This window comes from Aulonocara sp. 'chitande type north' Nkhata Bay, linkage group LG9 (assembly GCF_057382095.1).
Source record: "Aulonocara sp. 'chitande type north' Nkhata Bay isolate Kocher_YH1m ecotype deep benthic linkage group LG9, A_spYH_male_GT1.1, whole genome shotgun sequence".
NCBI classification, from domain to species: Eukaryota; Metazoa; Chordata; class Actinopteri; order Cichliformes; family Cichlidae; genus Aulonocara; species Aulonocara sp. 'chitande type north' Nkhata Bay.
In genome coordinates this window covers 28,941,508-28,959,549 of record NC_141352.1, presented here as the reverse complement: position 1 = coordinate 28,959,549, position 18,042 = coordinate 28,941,508, and the positions used below count along the sequence as shown (strand labels likewise).

The window sequence follows — 18,042 nt, the reverse complement described above, 5'->3', positions numbered from 1 at the left end:
CTTGACCTTTTTACCGGCTTGAGAAGTTGGTTCCCTGGTGCAGATATCTGGGATGGTTCAAACGCCGAGTCTCCAAATGCAAACAAAAGGTTATTTTACACGTTATTTCTTAAATGTGTATAAATGGGATGATGACGATAAAAGTAATAAACAATAAATGTAAATCTGTTTTTTTAACTTTGCAGACTCATTTACCCACTCCAGTGACAGCGATAAAAAAAAAGATCATGACTTTAAAGAGATTATGAACAAAATGCATTACATTTTGTTTTTTGCTACATTAACAACTTTTCCAACTCTGATTCTCTGCAGGACCAACACGGACACCAGTTTAGACTGAAATGCAGTTCCGATGGCACACGCAACATGTTCAAGCTTGCACGGAGGCATCTTTCTTTCAGCTTAACGAGTGAACCGTCAGCTCGTTCAAACACACGTTAAAGTCCGTTTGGCTCGACACCACCGAACAGAGGCAGCAATATAACATAGCTAACATTAACAGTGCAGTGAATCCTGCTTGTGCCGTGATATTCAGGACTGCAAACCGAGCAGCATCACTGACTTTCAGCTTGTTGTGTTTGTGGATATATGACTGACTTTAATTATCCATAAAATCATCACATTCTCTGTAAGATTAAGGTCGACTATTGAACAGCGAATATTTTAAAGGCTTTAAAACCAAGTCAGTACAAACATCACTAATGTCACATAACTCTGCCGACATGTGGCCAACAGTAATGCTTTAATGTTCTTCATTATTAAACATTTGCACATAAATAAGTGACATAGTATTCAGTAAGGCGAGTTTATTTATATAGCACAATTCAACAACAAGGTCATTCAAAGTGCTTTACAGAGACATTAAAAAACAAAAATAAAAAGCATGATTTAAAATTGATTAAAAAGAATTTAAGCTTAAAAGTGTGGATTTGGTGCTTTATTCTATAAAGACACATCTCCTGGATGCACTGGTACGCATCTTCAGTGATGTATCCTAGGGTCATCAGGTGTTTCGGGTCTCTCTCTTTTGGCCACAGCTTGTATGATGTTGGAGACATCCTCATCAAACTTCTGCCACTCGCTCTGGCTGCTGGCTGGGGGCCACTTAATCCGCTGTTGTGGAACTACACTGCTTGGATTGGAAGAGTCCTGTGCATGGAGGGACTGGGCTCTGTGGGGTGCCTCCTGGCCGGGCTCCTCCTGCGTCTCACCAGGTTCAGGACCTGTGCGTTGCACCTCACTCTCCCGCTCCAAACATTTCATTCTAGCCTGATGGACATTTAGGCCACGCTGGTTCTTGCACAGCTTGCCGCAGATACATGTCTTACTCGTAGTCCTTTCCATTGCATTAGTCGTTAACCTTAAGTCCGTCCGATTGGAGACCTCATCCTCCCCCCCTCTCGGGGTCTCCTGGGGGTATCTTTCTTTAGGGCTTTCCATAGCTTTTTGGGTGCTTTCTCGCGAAAACTGCAGACCGGGATGCTAGCCCACCCTGCCCCTGGAGCCGTCTTTCCGAGCTGTCATCTGTCTCTCCAGTCGTCACCAAACTTTCTTGGTTGTCACCTAGACTCTTCCTAGGCGTCACTGGCTCAGCCAGAGTTTAACTATAAAGACACATCTCCTGGATGCACTGGTACGCATCTTCAGTGATGTATCCTAGGGTCATCAGGTGTTTCGGGTCTCACAACATCATACACCCTCGCCCAGGCGACCCAGCCGGGGGTGATCAGGCCCCGACTTGCGTACCAGTAGCTACCCACGGATCAGCCCTCTTAATCCACAGCCACCTTGTGGCTTTCTCTGCCGCTTCACTCACAGCCTGGATGGCCCTCTTCTTGGCTGCCCCAGCCACGCCCAGCCGGCCTAGGACTTTGCAGAGTGATCGTCCTGCAAAGCCCCTACAACCCACTTCTATGGGCTCATAGAAAGTCTTCCAGCCCCTTCCCCTGCACTCTTGCACTAGTTCCTGGTACTTTCCTCGTTTCCTTTCATTAGCCTCCTCAATCCGCTCTTCCCAGGGCACTGTGAGTTCCAGCATGATCAGCTGTTTTGAGGCCTCAGAAATAATTATCAAGTCTGGCCGGAGTGATGTTTTTGCAATGTTCTGAGGGAACTTTAGTTGTTTACCCAGGTCAGCCTGTAGCTGCCAATCAGAGGCTGTGTTGAGAAGGCCAGTTGTCAAATGTGGGCGCACCTGGGGTTTCTCTCCAGCCTTAATAAAAGAGATTGCCTTCCTCGGAGCATGATGATGCTTGCTGGTGCTGATTGCTGAGGCAATCTTTTCAGCAACTACTCTGAGCACCTGGTCGTGCCGCCAACGATACCGACCATCGGCCAGGGCCCTTGGGCAGCTGCTAAGGAGGTGTTCTAGGGTCCCTCTTCCAGAGCACAGGGGACAGGCAGGTGTCTCGCGCTTTCCCCACAGATGGAGGTTTGCTGGGCTTGGCAGAGTGTCGTATACTGCCTGCACTAGGAATCGGATCCGGTGGAAGTCTGCCTGCATGATGTTTGCCCAGGTGACCTTGCGCTGCAAGGTGCCCTCCCACCTTGTCCATGCTCCCTGCCGCTCAAGGCCTACAGCTCTGCTTACTCGCTCCTCCTCCACACCTGCTCGGACCTCTTCCTGGAGTAGCTGGTGTCTCTCCTTTCCCTGTGCCCTGCTGACCTGGGCCTTTGGGACGTACCCCAAGCCTGCTCCCCCTGTTGCTAAGACCCCCATTAGTGTTTTCTGCCTTAGGCGTGACTCCGCCACCTCAACTGCCTTCTCAGCCTTCCACTTTCTTCCTGTCCTTACCTCAATGCCTGCTGATGCCACCTTGCAGTCTTTAGAATCTCTGTACTGTAGGGCTTCTCGTGTGCGAGCCACCTTGAACTCTTCTGTGAGACCACTGAAGGGTAACTGCACGCTGTTGCTTGTCCCATACAAGGCAGCGCTGGTGAGACTGCGGGGAAGTCCCAGCCACTTACGAAGAAAGCCACTGATCTTTCTTTCAAGGGATTCCACAGTAGTTATTGGAACTGTATAGACAAGCAAGGGCCACAGGATTCGGGGCAGGATGGAATGCTGGTAGATCCAGGCTTTAAATCTTCCAGGCAAGCCGGACTTATCCACCTTAATAAGCCACGCTCCCAGCTCCTCATTTGCCTTCTGAATAGCAGTAGAGTCTTTCAGGCTGGAGTCAAAGCGTTTCCCCAAGCTCTTAACTGGTTGTTCCGTTATGGATGGAATAATGGTTCCTGAAATTGAGAACCGGAACTTGTCCGTCACCTTGCCCTTCTTCAGTACCATCGATCTTGACTTGGAAGGTTTAAAACTCATCCTTGCCCATGAGATGAGTCTCTCAAGACCTTGCAAGATCCACCTACACCCGGGAACTGATGATGTTGTAATGGTGAGGTCATCCATATAGGCTCTGATAGGGGGCTGACGAACATCTGACCTTGTTAACGGCCCTCTGCACTCCACCTCCGCAGCCTTTACCACCATGTTCATTGCCAGGGCAAAGAGCGTAACTGAGATGGTACAGCCTGTTATTATACCTTTTTGGAGTCGGTGCCAGTCTGAAGTAACTGCCCTAGAAGTGACCCTAAGCCTGAAATTGGCGTAATAGTCCAGGATTAGGTCCTTGATCTTGCTGGGGACATGGTGGAGGTGCAAAGCATGCTCAACCAGTTTGTGTGGGATCGACCCATACGCATTAGTTAGGTCCAGCCACAATACAGCTAGGTCGCCTCTCTTCTCATGTGCTTCTCTTATAAGGTGTGTAACTACACCTTATAAGAGGTGTAGTTCAAATGCAATTCAAATGCAATTCAAAATGTAATTCAAATGCAGCTGAGAACAGGTGAGTCTTCAACCTGGATTTAAATAAACTGAGTGTTTCAGCTGATCTGAGGTTTCTGGGAGTTTGTTCCAGATATATGGAGCATAAAATCTGAATGCAGCTTCTCCGTGTCTGGTTCTGACTCTGGGAACTGATAAAAAAAACGGATTCAGGTGACCTGAGGGATCTGGAAGGTTCATACTGGGTCAGGAGGTCACTGATGTATCTTGGTCCTAAACCATTCAGAGCTTTATAGACCAGCATCAGAACTTCAAAGTCTATCCTCTGACGGACAGGCAGCCAGAGTAAAGACCTCAGAGCTGGACTGGTGTGGTCCACTTGTTTGGTCTTAGTGAGGACTCGAGCAGCAGAGTTCTGAATGAGCTGCAGTTGTCTGACTGATTTTTTTAGGTAGACCTGTAAAGATGCTGTTACAATAATCAAGCCTACTAAAAATGAATGCATGGACTAGTTTTTCCAGGTCCTGTTGAGACATCATAACAGTACTTACTTTTAAACGTTTACACTTTGGCTGCTCCGCTTCCACCGTTTTTTTCGGCAAAATTATCCACACCCACCGCCGTGCTATGCAATCTGGGATATGTTGGGCCACGAAGTCTACACCGACACATCCTTAGAATTCAGGGAAATGAAGGACACATTTGAGGGCCGCATTTCGAGCAGCCTTCGAATTGGGACAGCCTTCGTCGCGTTGCTGTGACGTAATCGGCCTTAAAACGCGGCCTTTAAGGCTGCAGACCCTGAATTGGGATACAGACCAGGAGTGACATGTTTAGCCACATGTTCTCCTTAAGTTGCTGGTTGTCTGAGTGGTGTCCAAGAAACGATGTGGGCTTCATAGATAATTGGCAAATCTTCTGGAGGAAACCTGGTCTTGTTAGGAGAGACGGCATCCATCCCACTTTGGATGGAGCAGCTCTCATTTCTAGAAATATGGACACATTTATTAAACCCCCTAAAATATGACTATCCAGAGCTGGGACCAGGAAGCAGAGTTGCAGTCTTACACGCCTCTCTGCAGCTTCTCTCCTCCTGAAACGACAGCTTCAACACATAATCTGTTATTAGACTATTAAATATTTCACTTTAATGTTGCAACTACCCAGTCACTTCTGTCTTTAAACAAAATAATATTTTCCAGTTACAGAAATTATGAAATCCAAACTAAAGTGTTACTGTTGCTATATGCATTTACTATAAATAATCAGAATCAGAATCAGAATCAGAATCAGAAAGGGTTTTATTGCCAAATGTTGAGCAGGTTTACAACATTAGGAAATTGCTGCGGTGCTTCAGTGCAAACATACTGTCATAAAAATATAAAAATAAGAATAAGAATTAAAAGTGCTAAGTGGATAGATATATACATGAGTGCAGGTGGTGATCAGTGCCAAACATGGAATGATGCAGTGAACACAGCGTAGGGTCATGTGTTAGTGGTGGGAACAGTCGTACGTTTATTGTTCATGTGTCCGACAACAAAGGGGAAGAAACTGTTCTTATGGCGAGAGGTTCTGGTGCGAATGGACCGGAGCCTCCTGCCTGAGGGGAGCAGGTCAAACAGACTGTGTCCAGGGTGAGAAGGGTCAGCTGAGATCCGAGCTGCATGCCGCAGTGTCCTGGAGGTGTACAGGTCCTGCAGAGATGGGAGTCTGCAGCCAATCACCTTCTCAGCAGAGCGCACAACACGCTGCAGTCTCTGTTTGTCCCTGATAGTGGCTCCAGCGTACCACACGGTGATGGAGGAGGTGAGGATGGACTCGATGATTGCGGTGTAGAACTGCATCATCGTCCGTGTTGGCAGGTTGAATTTCTTCAGCTGCCTCAGGAAGTACATCCTCTGCTGGGCTTTCTTGATGACGGAAGTGATGGTGGGCTCCCACTTCAGGTCCTGGGTGATGGTGGTACCCAGGAAGCGGAACGAGTCCACAGAGGTGATGGGGGTGTCAGTCAGGATGATGGGGGGGAGTGGGGCTGTGTGCTTCCTGAAGTCCACAATAATCTCCACTGTCTTCTGGGCATTCAGCACCAGGTTGTTGTGGCTGCACCAGGACACCAGACGTTCAACCTCCCTCCTGTAGGCAGACTCATCCCCGTCAGAGATGAGTCCAATAACGGTGGTGTCATCTGCAAACTTGATTAGCTTGACAGACTGGTGGGTGGAGGTGCAGCAGTTAGTATACAGGGAGAAGAGCAGAGGAGAAAGAACACAGCCCTGAGGGGAGCCGGTGCTGATGGTCCGGGAGTCCGAGACATTCTTCCCCAGCCTCACGTGCTGCTTCCTGTCCGTCAGGAAGTCAGTGATCCACCGGCAGATGGGATCAGGCACATTCATCTGGGAAAGCTTGTCTCGGAGATGGTCTGGAAGGATGGTGTTGAAGGCAGAGCTGAAGTCCACAAACAGGATCCTGGCGTAGGTTCCTGGGGAGTCCAGATGCTGCAGGATGAAGTGTAGGGCCATGTTGATGGCGTCATCTACAGACCTGTTGGCTCGATGATGGTGCTGACATGAAGGAAGAGAAAGTTACAGGTTGCATCCTTTGAGTTTGTCTCCGTGCCTTTGGGCGATTTTTATGACAGATGTTTCTGTTCAATTCTTAAATCAACTTTTCAAAACACAAACACTATTTTAAAGCTTTTAAAGAGTAAAATATTAATGATAATTATAATAACAGTAATAAAAACAAAAGCTCTCAGATCCATCAAACCAAGCAGCAGAGAGAACAACAAGTGAAGATAAAACTTTAACCTTGTAGACTTCATTATGTTCCAGCTGCTCTACAGACGCTGTGACCTCGAACTTAAGCAGGTCGTAAAGTATGTGCTGCTCAATAACTTCATAATTACACCCTGTGTAATTATGAAGTTATGAATTATGAAGAGCAAAGATATCCTCTAAATCAGTGTAGCACATGTGCAGCTGCTGGGATTCACTTAAGCATTCGGCTCGTCGCTGTTGCAGGTTTTTCTCTCGCTGTTCTGGCTCACAGCGCTGCAAGCACAAAAATAAATATCCCCAAAGGTGTGAAAGGGAGCTAATTAGTAAGAATATTGTTACTCTCCCCAGGAGTAGTCCAGCAGTAGAAATCAGTCCAATGACAAGGTGTGTAACATCTAGCAGGGTGACAGAAAAACCCAGGGTAACTTCCAAGGACCTCAACGTCTCTCTCACATTGCGTTTTTTAAACATGTTTCCATTTGTCACTTCAGTCTTTACTCTGAAATACAGGAAGAGAAATCATGGCTGAAACAACTTCTCATGAAACCAGGGGTGTGGTCCAACAGTCAGTTTTGGTGAGGAACAGGGGCGTCACTAGGTTTTAAGGACAGGGGGGGGCTTAACCCCCAAGAGATGTACACGACATGAACGAACGTAGTGAATGAGCACAAAATTTCACAAACAGAAAACAAAGACTGAGAAATTGTTTTCCTACTTTTTTGGACAGATTAAACATCCTAGGCCACCAATAGATCTATTGTTTTATTTCAGTCTGCTTTATAATACAGTACAACAAAAAAACAGAGGAAATGTGTTTGCCGCATCAATAACAAGAAAAAAAACTGAAAATAAAAAAGTAAATTTTTCTGGCTGCAATCACCAGTTACTTGGTGGGTGGAAGCATCAAAGAATGACGTCTGTTTTTAAGAGTGGCAAATCGGTCAATCACTCTGTTGTGACTCAGATGCTGAATCGTGTCTTTTTCAATAGACATGACTGCAAGACTGTGAAGTCTTTTCTGACCCATTGTTTGACGCAGCCAGGAGTGCAGCCGACGCAGTGCACTAAAGGACCGTTCGCACGAGCAGCTGCTGACAGGCACTGTTAGGGCAACTTGGATGGTTGCCTTCAGAGAGGGAAACATGTCTGAATCAAGGAGGTTGTACACAGACAACATATTTTTGGGTGGACATCCAGCCTCTGTTTTCCGGGTAAGAAAGTTTCTGGCCACCAGAACCTCCTCTTTTTTCAGGTCAAGTCTGTAGTGCTTTGCAAGTTCATTCAAGTGTGGTTCACTCAAGAAGTTCTCAGATTCAGGACTACATGCCTGGACACCTTTTAGCAGCCCTGCATCTACACTGCAAAATCTTTGATCAAGCTCGCCAACCATCCGATCCACACAAGGGAAAAGTAACTCTCTTTTCAATGTGTCTGAGTTGTTCAATTCAGTGCGTGAACCCACAGTTGCCTCCAGGACAAAATCCTCCATTTTCCTCTGTTTGTGCCTTGTCTTGGCACCTGGTTCAGGGATACTGTGGGTGTTACACAGGGCCTTGGTTTTCTCATACAGCTCTGTAGCAAATGCATCTGAGTGTTTTCCCTTAATTGTGTCACACACAGCTTGTTTGCAGATAAACGCTTCTGCCAGGTCTAAAGTCTCTTTCTGCAGGAATTTGTGGAGTCCTTCGGTTACAGACAGAATCGACTGAAACATCAGTAGTGCATAGACTGCTGAGAACTTGTAGAGCTTTGCTCTGAGACCAACAGCTATGGGGGATCCAATTGCAGATAGGCACTCCAAAATGGCAGGCAATGTCTCAAGAACTGCACTGATTGATCGCAACTGACATGCCCAGCGAGTGTTTGAAAGTTGCACAAGCTCAGTTTTTGTCAATCCAAGCTTTGCCTGAGTCTCCATGAACTTATGATGATTGACTAGGGAGGTGCTGAAGAAAGAATACACACACTCCAACAAGCTGAAAAGCTCCACAGCCTCTGGGACAGCCTTGCAAGTATTGCACAAAACCAGGTTGAGTTGATGAGCATAACAATGCACATAGATAGCCTCAGGATGGAGCCTTCTAAAATGTGCTTGTACACCTCCAATCATGTCATTCTGGGATGTTGGTGAGATATACTGTGCATTTGATGGGGGATTATGTTTTTGAAGAAAAGCATCAAACTCCTTCAAAAGCTCCATGCACGCAAGAAAATTCCCTCTGTTTGGGCTGTCTTCACCTTCATCATGGCCACGAAAAGGGAGTCCCTGTCTCCCTAACATAGAGGTGACTGCAACAATTCGTCTGAGATACTCTCTTCTTTCGACTATCTCACTCACATTTGCAGTTGCTATCACCTGTGCAACGTTTCCCTGTTTGCTAGTTCCCTGGTAGCTTTTCCATGTAACAACACTGTCCTTATGTGTTTGAGCCATCTCATGCTTGCCAAAGATGACTAAAGCTTTCTTCCAGTTCTTGCAACCGCTACTGACCAAACTATCATGTTTGATGTTTTTGCCAAACACTCTACATGGGAAGCAGAAAGCTGCATTCTGGTTGACTGAATATTCTAACCAGTTGTGCTTTTCAAACCAGCTGTGGTTAAATGCCCGCTTCTGTGTACCAAAAGTATCAGCTGGATAGCTCTTCAGCTTCACCTGTCTGGGCCTTGTGTCTTTGTCACCTAAATCAAACCCTGTAGTAGAATGAGTTGCTGCAGCTGCTTCATCATTTTCCCTCTCTTGGCCTGTTTGCTCTCCTCTCTCTGTAATAACTTGATCTTCCTCTGCCTCTCGATCTATTTGCTGCAGCTCCTCTGTCTCTCCTTGCTCTCTCTGACTTGAACTTGCCTGTTGACCTTTTTCTCCCTCAGCCTCCCCTTCTGCCTCACCCTTCAAGATACATTAAAACATACTGAATTGTAATGTAAATTGCTAATATCATGACTTCTGTTGCTTCCAAATATTTTGAAGTTACAAACATTATATTTTGAGCACGCATGTGACTAAAATGGTTGCAATTTAAAGCCCTGAAAAATATTACTAAATTACTTGAATTGAAGTAATATTAAAATAGAACTCTCAAAAATATGAGAGTCAGGCTAATTTGACTTATATATATATATATCTCTCTTTGCTCTCTCCACTTTCTAACCTTGACTCTCCTAAATAAAAGCTCAAGTTAAACAGGTCTTATATGTTGTACTGTGACTGAAATGTTTCATATTTCATATCCATATTGAGTCCCATAAAATTCTAATCAGACTGTCTGCATCACAAATGACTCCATCCTTTGACTCACCTCTCCAGCAGACGTCTCTCCCCTCTGCCTCTCTGTGCTCCTCTGCCCTGACTCCTACAGGTTAATGGGGATGGAGTGATTATTATTATTTCCACTGATGATAACCATACCACAGCTCGATTTTTCAGAGCTAAAACGAGTGACAGAAATTAACATTATGCTAAGAATTTAACTTAGTGCGCTAGCCAGGTTTTTATTTATCAAAATGGGGAGCACCTGGTTCATTATTTACATGGGACTCCGCTGTTAGCTGGAGCTAACTAATTGTTACTACCAGCCAGTGATGAAGACTTACTTTCTTGAAAAACTTGCGTATATCCATGATTTCTTGCCGTTTGCCACATGTACGCTAGTGTGTCCGCAGGTGTATACGAGCGGAGTGTAAAGTAGCAGTGAAAACGAGGACTGGATTTTCAGTCATGTGGATGTCCCCTGTGAACAACTGGAACGGATTGGATAACGAAGCACTGACGCTACCTTAACAATGTAAAGCGAAAGGGACCAACCGAGTTATGATCATATTTGTGTGAATAGCGACAGGTTTATATTATTATTTCTTTAGACTCATATTCCTGCATCTTTATATTGAATTTGTCTGCAAGTTCTGTAAAAAAACAAAAATCGAATAAGTTTAAAAAAAAAACAAAAAAACCCCGCCAAATTATTTAGGGGGGCTTAAGAATATTTTAGGGAGGCTTCAGCACCCCTAAAATAGGCCTAACGACGCCACTGGTGAGGAAGGTTCCTAACTGAGAGAAGTGACCCAGAAGTATCTGTGTAGCAGCCACAATGAATCGAGATCATGAGCTTTATTAACTGATCCAAGTCTCTTCTTTCATCTTCTGTATTATTCAGTTTGCATTGGTAATGCCCATTATTGTAATGCTTTTTTACGATGAGCAAAACTTTCTTTTACTTTGGGTTAGCTGGGATAAGTGATGGATGGAGGGAATTTTACTTCAGCCACAGAAATCCTAAACAGGAAGGAGGAGCAGAGTTACAGTGGATCACTATCCAGCAGGGAAACAAGATTTATTTCAATTTCTTGGCAAAGAGTGAGATTTACGCAGTGGGCAAATTAGAGAGATGACACCATCAGATCCCGAGCCCTCCATGTGTTAATCAAGACACTGCTGCTGTGCTACATCCATAAATAATGAATAAATTAGGAGCTAAAGCTAAAAGGACAGTTTATTTGTACCATCTTCATGTCAACACATTCAAGAACATCACAGATGAAAGAAACATTAAAAACTTCCACACTACACAAAGCTAGAAAAATAGTTTCTTCCTATATGTAGAAAAAACAGAAACATCGAACACCCCCAAGACTCTCTTTGAAAGAACTAAAAACCTTTATTCTCATGGTCCAATCATGAGTGAACTCCCCGATGAAGCCTTGTGTGCTAAAACATGTCAGAGTTTGAAAGGTTAAACATGAGTTTCCAAAACGTTTTGCTGGAGAACAATGAACTATTTGACTGAGTTTCAATTATTTACAGACGAGCAAAACCAGGGGTCCGTTCTTCGTACCTCGCTAAGTAAGTTAGCTGGATTTGATTGTTGACGATTTCACGTGATCCTGGATCGTTCGGTTCCCCGAAGCTCATCCGGGACTTGCTGTCATAGCAGCAGGGCCGTAAGCATAAACCTGCTCGGGAGCAGGCTTACTTTATGTAAACAGGATTAGATCGCGGCCATGCAGGTATGTCCGCTTCATTTATACGAAAGCAACAGCGATATTCCACCACTGTTTCACCATAAATAAATATTATCAATGTAACTAAAGATAATGCAGCACTTGATCCTTTTATTGATTTCACACAGATACATACAGGTCATTTCCTAAAAAAGGGAAATGTACTATTAACATTCTATTACGTGTATGTGATTATTACAGATGTAATTCATATTTCAGAGTAGTAATTGTAAATCACTCCGTGTAATCAAGATGAGAGACCACGGCTATAAAAGCGAAGGTGGATTTGGGAAGCCTGTCGCAGCCATGTCCTGTCCGTATACGCAACCAACCCATTGAGGAAGGTGCAAGATTGATAAGGAGAGTCCTCAGAATTCAGCGTATATTGCGGGACAGACAGGATCCTTCAGCTCAGCGTGACACTGTGCTCATTGAGAGATATCGATATTCCCGTGAGGGTATTATTTACCTAACCAACTTGTTGACAAGGGGGTGCAGGACCACCACCTGTCTTTTTTTGCTCTGCCCTTTTCTTGGTTGCTGTTATGAACAAACTAACAGACTATTACAGGGTCTCTTTCCAAGAGACGAAAAGCAATATAAGAGATAAATATTACCATTCTGTAGAATACTCCTGTATTTCACTTTTATTTGTTCCCATGTTCTAGTGGGTCCTGTTGTGGCTCTAATGTGTAAGGGGATATAATATAACATATTATAATACAATATAATGCCATATAATATTGGATAATATAGTGTCATATGATAGATCTACCCTACCGCCTACTGGTGTTGGCCGGAGGGGCCGATGGCGCGATATGGCAGCCTGGCTTCTGTCAGTCTGCCCCAGGGCAGCTGTGGCTACAACCGTAGCTGCTCCACCAGTGTGTGAATGTGAGAGTGACTGAATAGTGGCATTGTAAAGCGCTTTGGGTGCCTTGGAAAGCGCTATATAAATCCAATCTATTATTATTATTATTATTAAATCACCTACGAGTTTAATTTGTCAGCAACTTTCTGCCAGCCCTCTCTCCTTGCTTTTGCAGCCTTTGCAGTGTTTCCTTGCGTTTTAATTAAACTCTGAAACTCCTGAAATCCCTCAATCAAGAGTTCTTGCTCTGCTGCCGAACAATACTGAGCGCGCTCCTTCGACATTTTCGCTGACCAATCAGGGGGTTGCCGATCAATGTTTCTACTATCGATGCGTAGCCCCTTTTACGACACCCAGTGATGTCACATTACTGCGTCCAGCTGTACTAATCGTCAACGGCAGGTGTGTTCGGGGAACCGGATTAGCGAGCTCACGGTTAGCGCGATGGTTTGGTCTTGGATGTGTCATTTGATCTTGGATGTAGTGAGCGACGTACGAAGAACGGGCCCCTGGACAGAGAAAAAAGGACAAAACTGACTCAGTAAAACGACAGAAAATAAGATCTCATGTAAATCTGTATTATGTAGAAGTTCAGCCCAGCAACCAGTTCAGTTCAACACAAGTTTAAATGATTCTATCTGAACTCTGTGGAGCCTGATCTCAAGCTTTTTGAGTCTGACACTGAAACCAGAGGATCTTTCTGTCTCTTCAGATTCACTGTGATCCAGTGATGGGAGTGATTTCAGCCCTGAGTGATCACGCTGATGTTTGCACAGAGCAGACAATGAGGTGAATGTTTGGGCACATTGGTAACAGTGAAACAGTTTATTAGTAACGTGGGATCGTTTGTGTTTGGAGTATGAACTGAGATTCCTGAAGCTCTTGTCACACTGGTCACAGCTGTAGTTTCCTTCCATGTGTGTACGTTCATGATTGTTACGACCATTTGACTGTGAGAAGCTTTTGTCACAGTGTCTGCACTTGTATGGTTTCTCTCCTGTGTGGACTCGTTTGTGTGATTTAAGCTCCCATGCAGTGGTGAAGGATGACCCACACTGATCACAGAGGTGCTTTTTAACCCCACTGTGAATCAGTTCATGTTGTTTTAACTCAGTTGATGTGGGGAAGCTACTCCCACATTCTTTGCAGTATTGCAGTTTGTCTCCAGTGTGTCTACGTTGATGTCTTTTTAGGGTGGCTTGCTGACTGAAAGTTTTTCCACAAAGGTCACAACGAAAATCTTTCCCACCACCACAGTGATGACAGGGTTGAGAACTGGATCCATCTGTGTCGCTCTGCTTCTAAACAAAGACACAAAGACAGTGTAAGTCAGTCCTTCAACACTTTTATCCTGAACGTCGCCTGAAATAAAGAGCATCTCTGCAGACGTCCAATTACATTTGACTGTTTCAGTTAACACACTCAGTTTACTGGGCTGCAATAACTACAATACTACCACCATAATACTACAGTAATACTAAAATCATAACTGACATGAAAATCTGAATAATCACTCAGAGCTGCTTTTCCATGCAGTAGAATTGCTAACATGCTAACACAGTTTAATGAGCAGAGTTGTTCCAAACAGTCAGGCTAAAATGACAAGATAACAATATAAATACATACCTCACAGTAACTGCACTTGTAGAGTCTCTTTCTGGTGTGGATCTGTTGGTGTCGTCTCAGGTAATGTGGAGCTTTAAAAGTCTTCTCACACAGGTCACATTTATAACGTCTCTCCTCAGTGTGGATAAACATGTGTTGTTGTAACTGTGAGCCTGTTGTAAACTCTTTGCCACACTGTTCACAGCAGTACACATCATGTCTGGTGTGAATGCGTATGTGTGTATTTCGGGTCTCTATGTGGCTGAAAGTTTTTCCACAGATGTCACAGCTGTATGCCTTAATTCCAGAGTGGGTAACTAGATGCCTCTGTAAGTGGCTACTGTGAGTAAAAGCTCTGCCACACTGATCACAGCTGTACGCTTTAACTCCACTGTGGATGAGATGGTGTTGTTTTAGGGATTCCTTCCAGGAAAAAGACTTTCCACACAAGTCACAGCTGAACGGTCTCTCTCCAGTGTGGATGAGCTGATGCTGTTTTAGATTACCCTTCTCAGTAAAACCCATCCCACACTCGTCACAGGTGTGTTTTTTCTCTCCCTTTCTTCTGTGAGGTTTGTCGGCCTCCTGAGAGCGCTGACTTCTCGCTCCATGTTGGTCCTGCAGTGACAGAGATACAAACAGAGGCAGTGAGTGAAATGCAGTCGTGGAACAAACTCAACCTTCAAACTCCCTCCATTAACACTAGTTTTAAACCTGAAGGTGGAGTGTGGCACCAAACACCTTAAAGGTCTCTTATCCCCACCTGCTGGTAGTTCTAACACATTACATCCAACCTGCTGTTAAAAATAATTCATGACTGTTCAAACACTAAAATCATGCCCATCCCTCCTGATTGCACGCGCACATGCACACACACTTTTATATTATTTTATAATTTATATTATAGTGTAGTTTCCTATTACATATTTCTTTAATTTTTATAGATTTATACATAATTATTCAGTGATATTAAATCGTATTTTTGTTTATTTAAAAAGAACCCCATTAGCTTCCACAACAGATGTTGCTCATCTTCCGTCAAATACAATCACATAAAATATTATACAATAAAGTGGATTCAAGATATCCGCATAATTTGGCTCTTACATCCACAGTGAGGTTTCACAATTGTTAAAATATAAGCAATCAATAATAACAATATAATAATAATATCAATAACATTCAGGCACATTACACAAATTTCAAAAACAAATCATCTCTTACAATATTTACAACAACTAAAAGCTCTGTGAATCGGCTTTTAAGTATGGGAGCCCGTTTCCGCCACTAAATAAAAACAAAACAGCTAGTATCCATAAGATGAAATTTTGAGAAATATAACTCGAAATTTTGAGAAAAGTAACTCGAAACTTCGAGTTAGCTCTGCCAATCAAAAATATAGGTGAATGAGGTCGCTTTCTTGTTACCCGGAAGCACATGGCAGAGGAACGTGCACTCAAAAACGGATCCCAACAAATTGGCGCTTTCGCGAGTACGTTTGCTGATAGTAACACCATGTGATTCAGCTAATAACACAGGGATTTCATCATTTGTGAAGCCAGGCTGAAAACACTCAGCAATCTGTGCATTCACGACTGGATGTACTACCGTTAGCTTAGTTGTAGCATTTGTAGCTGAGGGCTTCAGCTTCCGGGTAACGAGGAAATGACGTCATTCACATAGATTACTGATTGGCAGCGCTAACTCGAAATTTAACAGTGCAAATGCAAATTGCTTGCTGAGAGTTTAACCAAAAGGATTTTCCAGAGGAAATTGGCTGACATTTGCTCCAAGGCATTTGTATTTGCACTGTTACATTTTTATATAACTTTAATACACATAAAAAACAGCTGCTTGTTTAAGTAAAAATACATTGATGGGTTTTTTTGCACTAATAAAGTTGTGCAGTTGTAAAGTATTTTGTCTAGTGTCAATTATATCGTCAGTTGTATTGTTATCGCAAATTTTCAAATGTATATCGTGATAAATATTTTTGGTCATATCGCCCTGCTCTGTCTGTCACCTTCTGTGTTGAGCTCATTGTTTTCTCTGTAGTGGCTGAGCTGAGTCCAAGTAGCTGAAAATGTTCCTCTGCTGCTCCGTCAGACTCTTCTCCTCCTGCTGATCAGCTGGGACACAAAACAGATCTTTGTTAGGCTCCACACTGCACTGAAGAGTCAAAGTGTCTCATATGTTCATCTGACAAAAAAACAAATTTTTGCTTCCCGAGGTGGGCAAACAGACACAAAAGGTTTGAGCACCGATACCAAATTTAGCAGTATGGCAGACCAGTAGCAGGAGAGACTGAGGCCTGTTATTGGAATCAAATGCCCAGTGAGCCGACACAACGATTTGCACAAGACAAAGACAGCTGTGTTTTATCCTGGAATACATTTATTTTACATTTTCTTGAAATGTTTTTCATTGTAGCACTTTTACCTCACACTAGGAGTGCAACGATACACAAAATTCACAGTTCAGTCGGTTCGATACTTTGGTGTCACGGTTCAATATTTTTTTAGAGACAAAAATTTTCATGCCTTTTTAATTAGTCATTTATTACAATTATAAATATATATTTTAACTCAAAAGTACAGTTTTTAAATTTAATGTTGCTGAAACAACAAAAAATAAATAAATAAATCTGATTGAGGAATCACTCATCTTTGGAAAGAGAGTTTATTACAGAGAAATGGCTCTTTCCAAAATAAAAGCTATACTATACTCTTCTTCTGGCTATACTCTCAGCAGCATATTAAACATATCAGGTCCCTATAAGGAGAATCATGTGCTAACAGCTGTCTAAATCACTCTGTAAAGTTTGTGGCATGCGTGCTTGTTGTTTTTGTCTGCTTCCACTTGTCTTTGCACTAGGATGATGTCGGCATAAATGTGCAGTCATATTCGTTGTGTTCCCACTAGTGCTGTCAGCGTTAATCTCGTTAAAATGACGTTAACGCCACAAATCTCCCTTAACGAGTTACCATGGATCGCCCCGTGTGTGGGGCTGGACGGCGTCAACACATTAACAAGCTAACTGCGCTAACACACTAGTTCCCACCAATTGAGCATTCTGTGGCACAGCCGACATACTGTTTTACTTTTGTCCATGACGCGCTTACCATCAGGGTCATGCCTCACATGAAAATCAAGACAGTTCCAAACACCAGATCTGAATGAGGGTGGGGGAGCTTCAATTTCGGGTAGCGTTGAGGCAGTTGCCATGTTGCAACGAGCTTAGCTTCTGTCTTGCTAGCTTGCGCTACGCTCAGTGGATCTGCACTCGACAGTGCAGCCTAGGCGTAGTAGTCGAACGCAGATGCACTGAGCGCTCAACACTAGGGATGGGTATCGTTTAGGTTTTATCCGATACCGGTGCCAAACCGGTACTTTTGAAACCGTGCCGGTGCTTAAACGGTGCTCAAACCGGTGCTTAAAGAATGGAGAACACAAAATTGGTCCAAAAACCTCTCATGTTCAGCTGTTTTTTGTAAAAAGATAACAATTTTAGCCTTTTCTACAGCTATGAGGCATATATGGTATCACTCTTGGCTGGAAGCAGTGCTTAAACAATGAAGGAAAAAAAACATCTGCCATCATCTCGAAATATATATATTCTTCCGTGTAAGATGGTGCCGGTGTGCATGGCTCGCCGTCCACGGTTGTCGGATCCACTTTTGCTCTGCGTGTTTCTATTGTTTTCGTCACTTTTATTGAACAACGCTGACTCTCTATTGACCTACGATCGTGAAGCTCTGTTAAATATTCGATTTGCCACAGAGAATTTGGGAAGGACTAACGCTGATGGACAGGACTTTTTTCTACCTCTGCTACTATCTGGAGTACCGCATCACCTGGATTACACCCCTACCACATCTCATAAGAGGAAGCGCTTTAAACGTCGGGGAAAACGTAGCGGGCTACTCGTGAAACTGAAATCATATTTGGCTCTTTCATCTGGCAGTAACAGATTAGTTTCCGAATGCACTCTGACTGAATTCAGA

At 43.7% G+C, this 18,042-nt stretch overlaps 2 protein-coding genes across 2 annotated transcripts; both read right to left on the bottom strand.

The window, feature by feature from the left end:
• Positions 1–395: 395 nt before the first annotated feature.
• LOC147322311 (uncharacterized) lies at positions 396–16,568 on the bottom strand. Its single transcript, XM_086305040.1, has 6 exons — positions 16,062–16,568; positions 14,060–14,656; positions 10,159–13,734; positions 9,864–9,917; positions 5,375–6,348; positions 396–3,635 (listed from the first exon to the last, which is right to left on the bottom strand). The coding sequence occupies exons 3-6, from the start codon at positions 10,183–10,185 to the stop codon at positions 1,727–1,729; spliced, it is 2,964 nt and encodes a 987-aa protein (XP_086161166.1). The 5' UTR covers positions 10,186–13,734; positions 14,060–14,656; positions 16,062–16,568; the 3' UTR covers positions 396–1,726.
• On the bottom strand, positions 7,209–8,656 carry LOC147322312 (zinc finger MYM-type protein 1-like). The gene has a single exon (XM_086306905.1). It carries the CDS (start codon positions 8,480–8,482, stop codon positions 7,448–7,450), a length of 1,035 nt encoding a protein of 344 aa, XP_086163031.1. The 5' UTR covers positions 8,483–8,656; the 3' UTR covers positions 7,209–7,447.
• Positions 16,569–18,042: the final 1,474 nt, after the last annotated feature.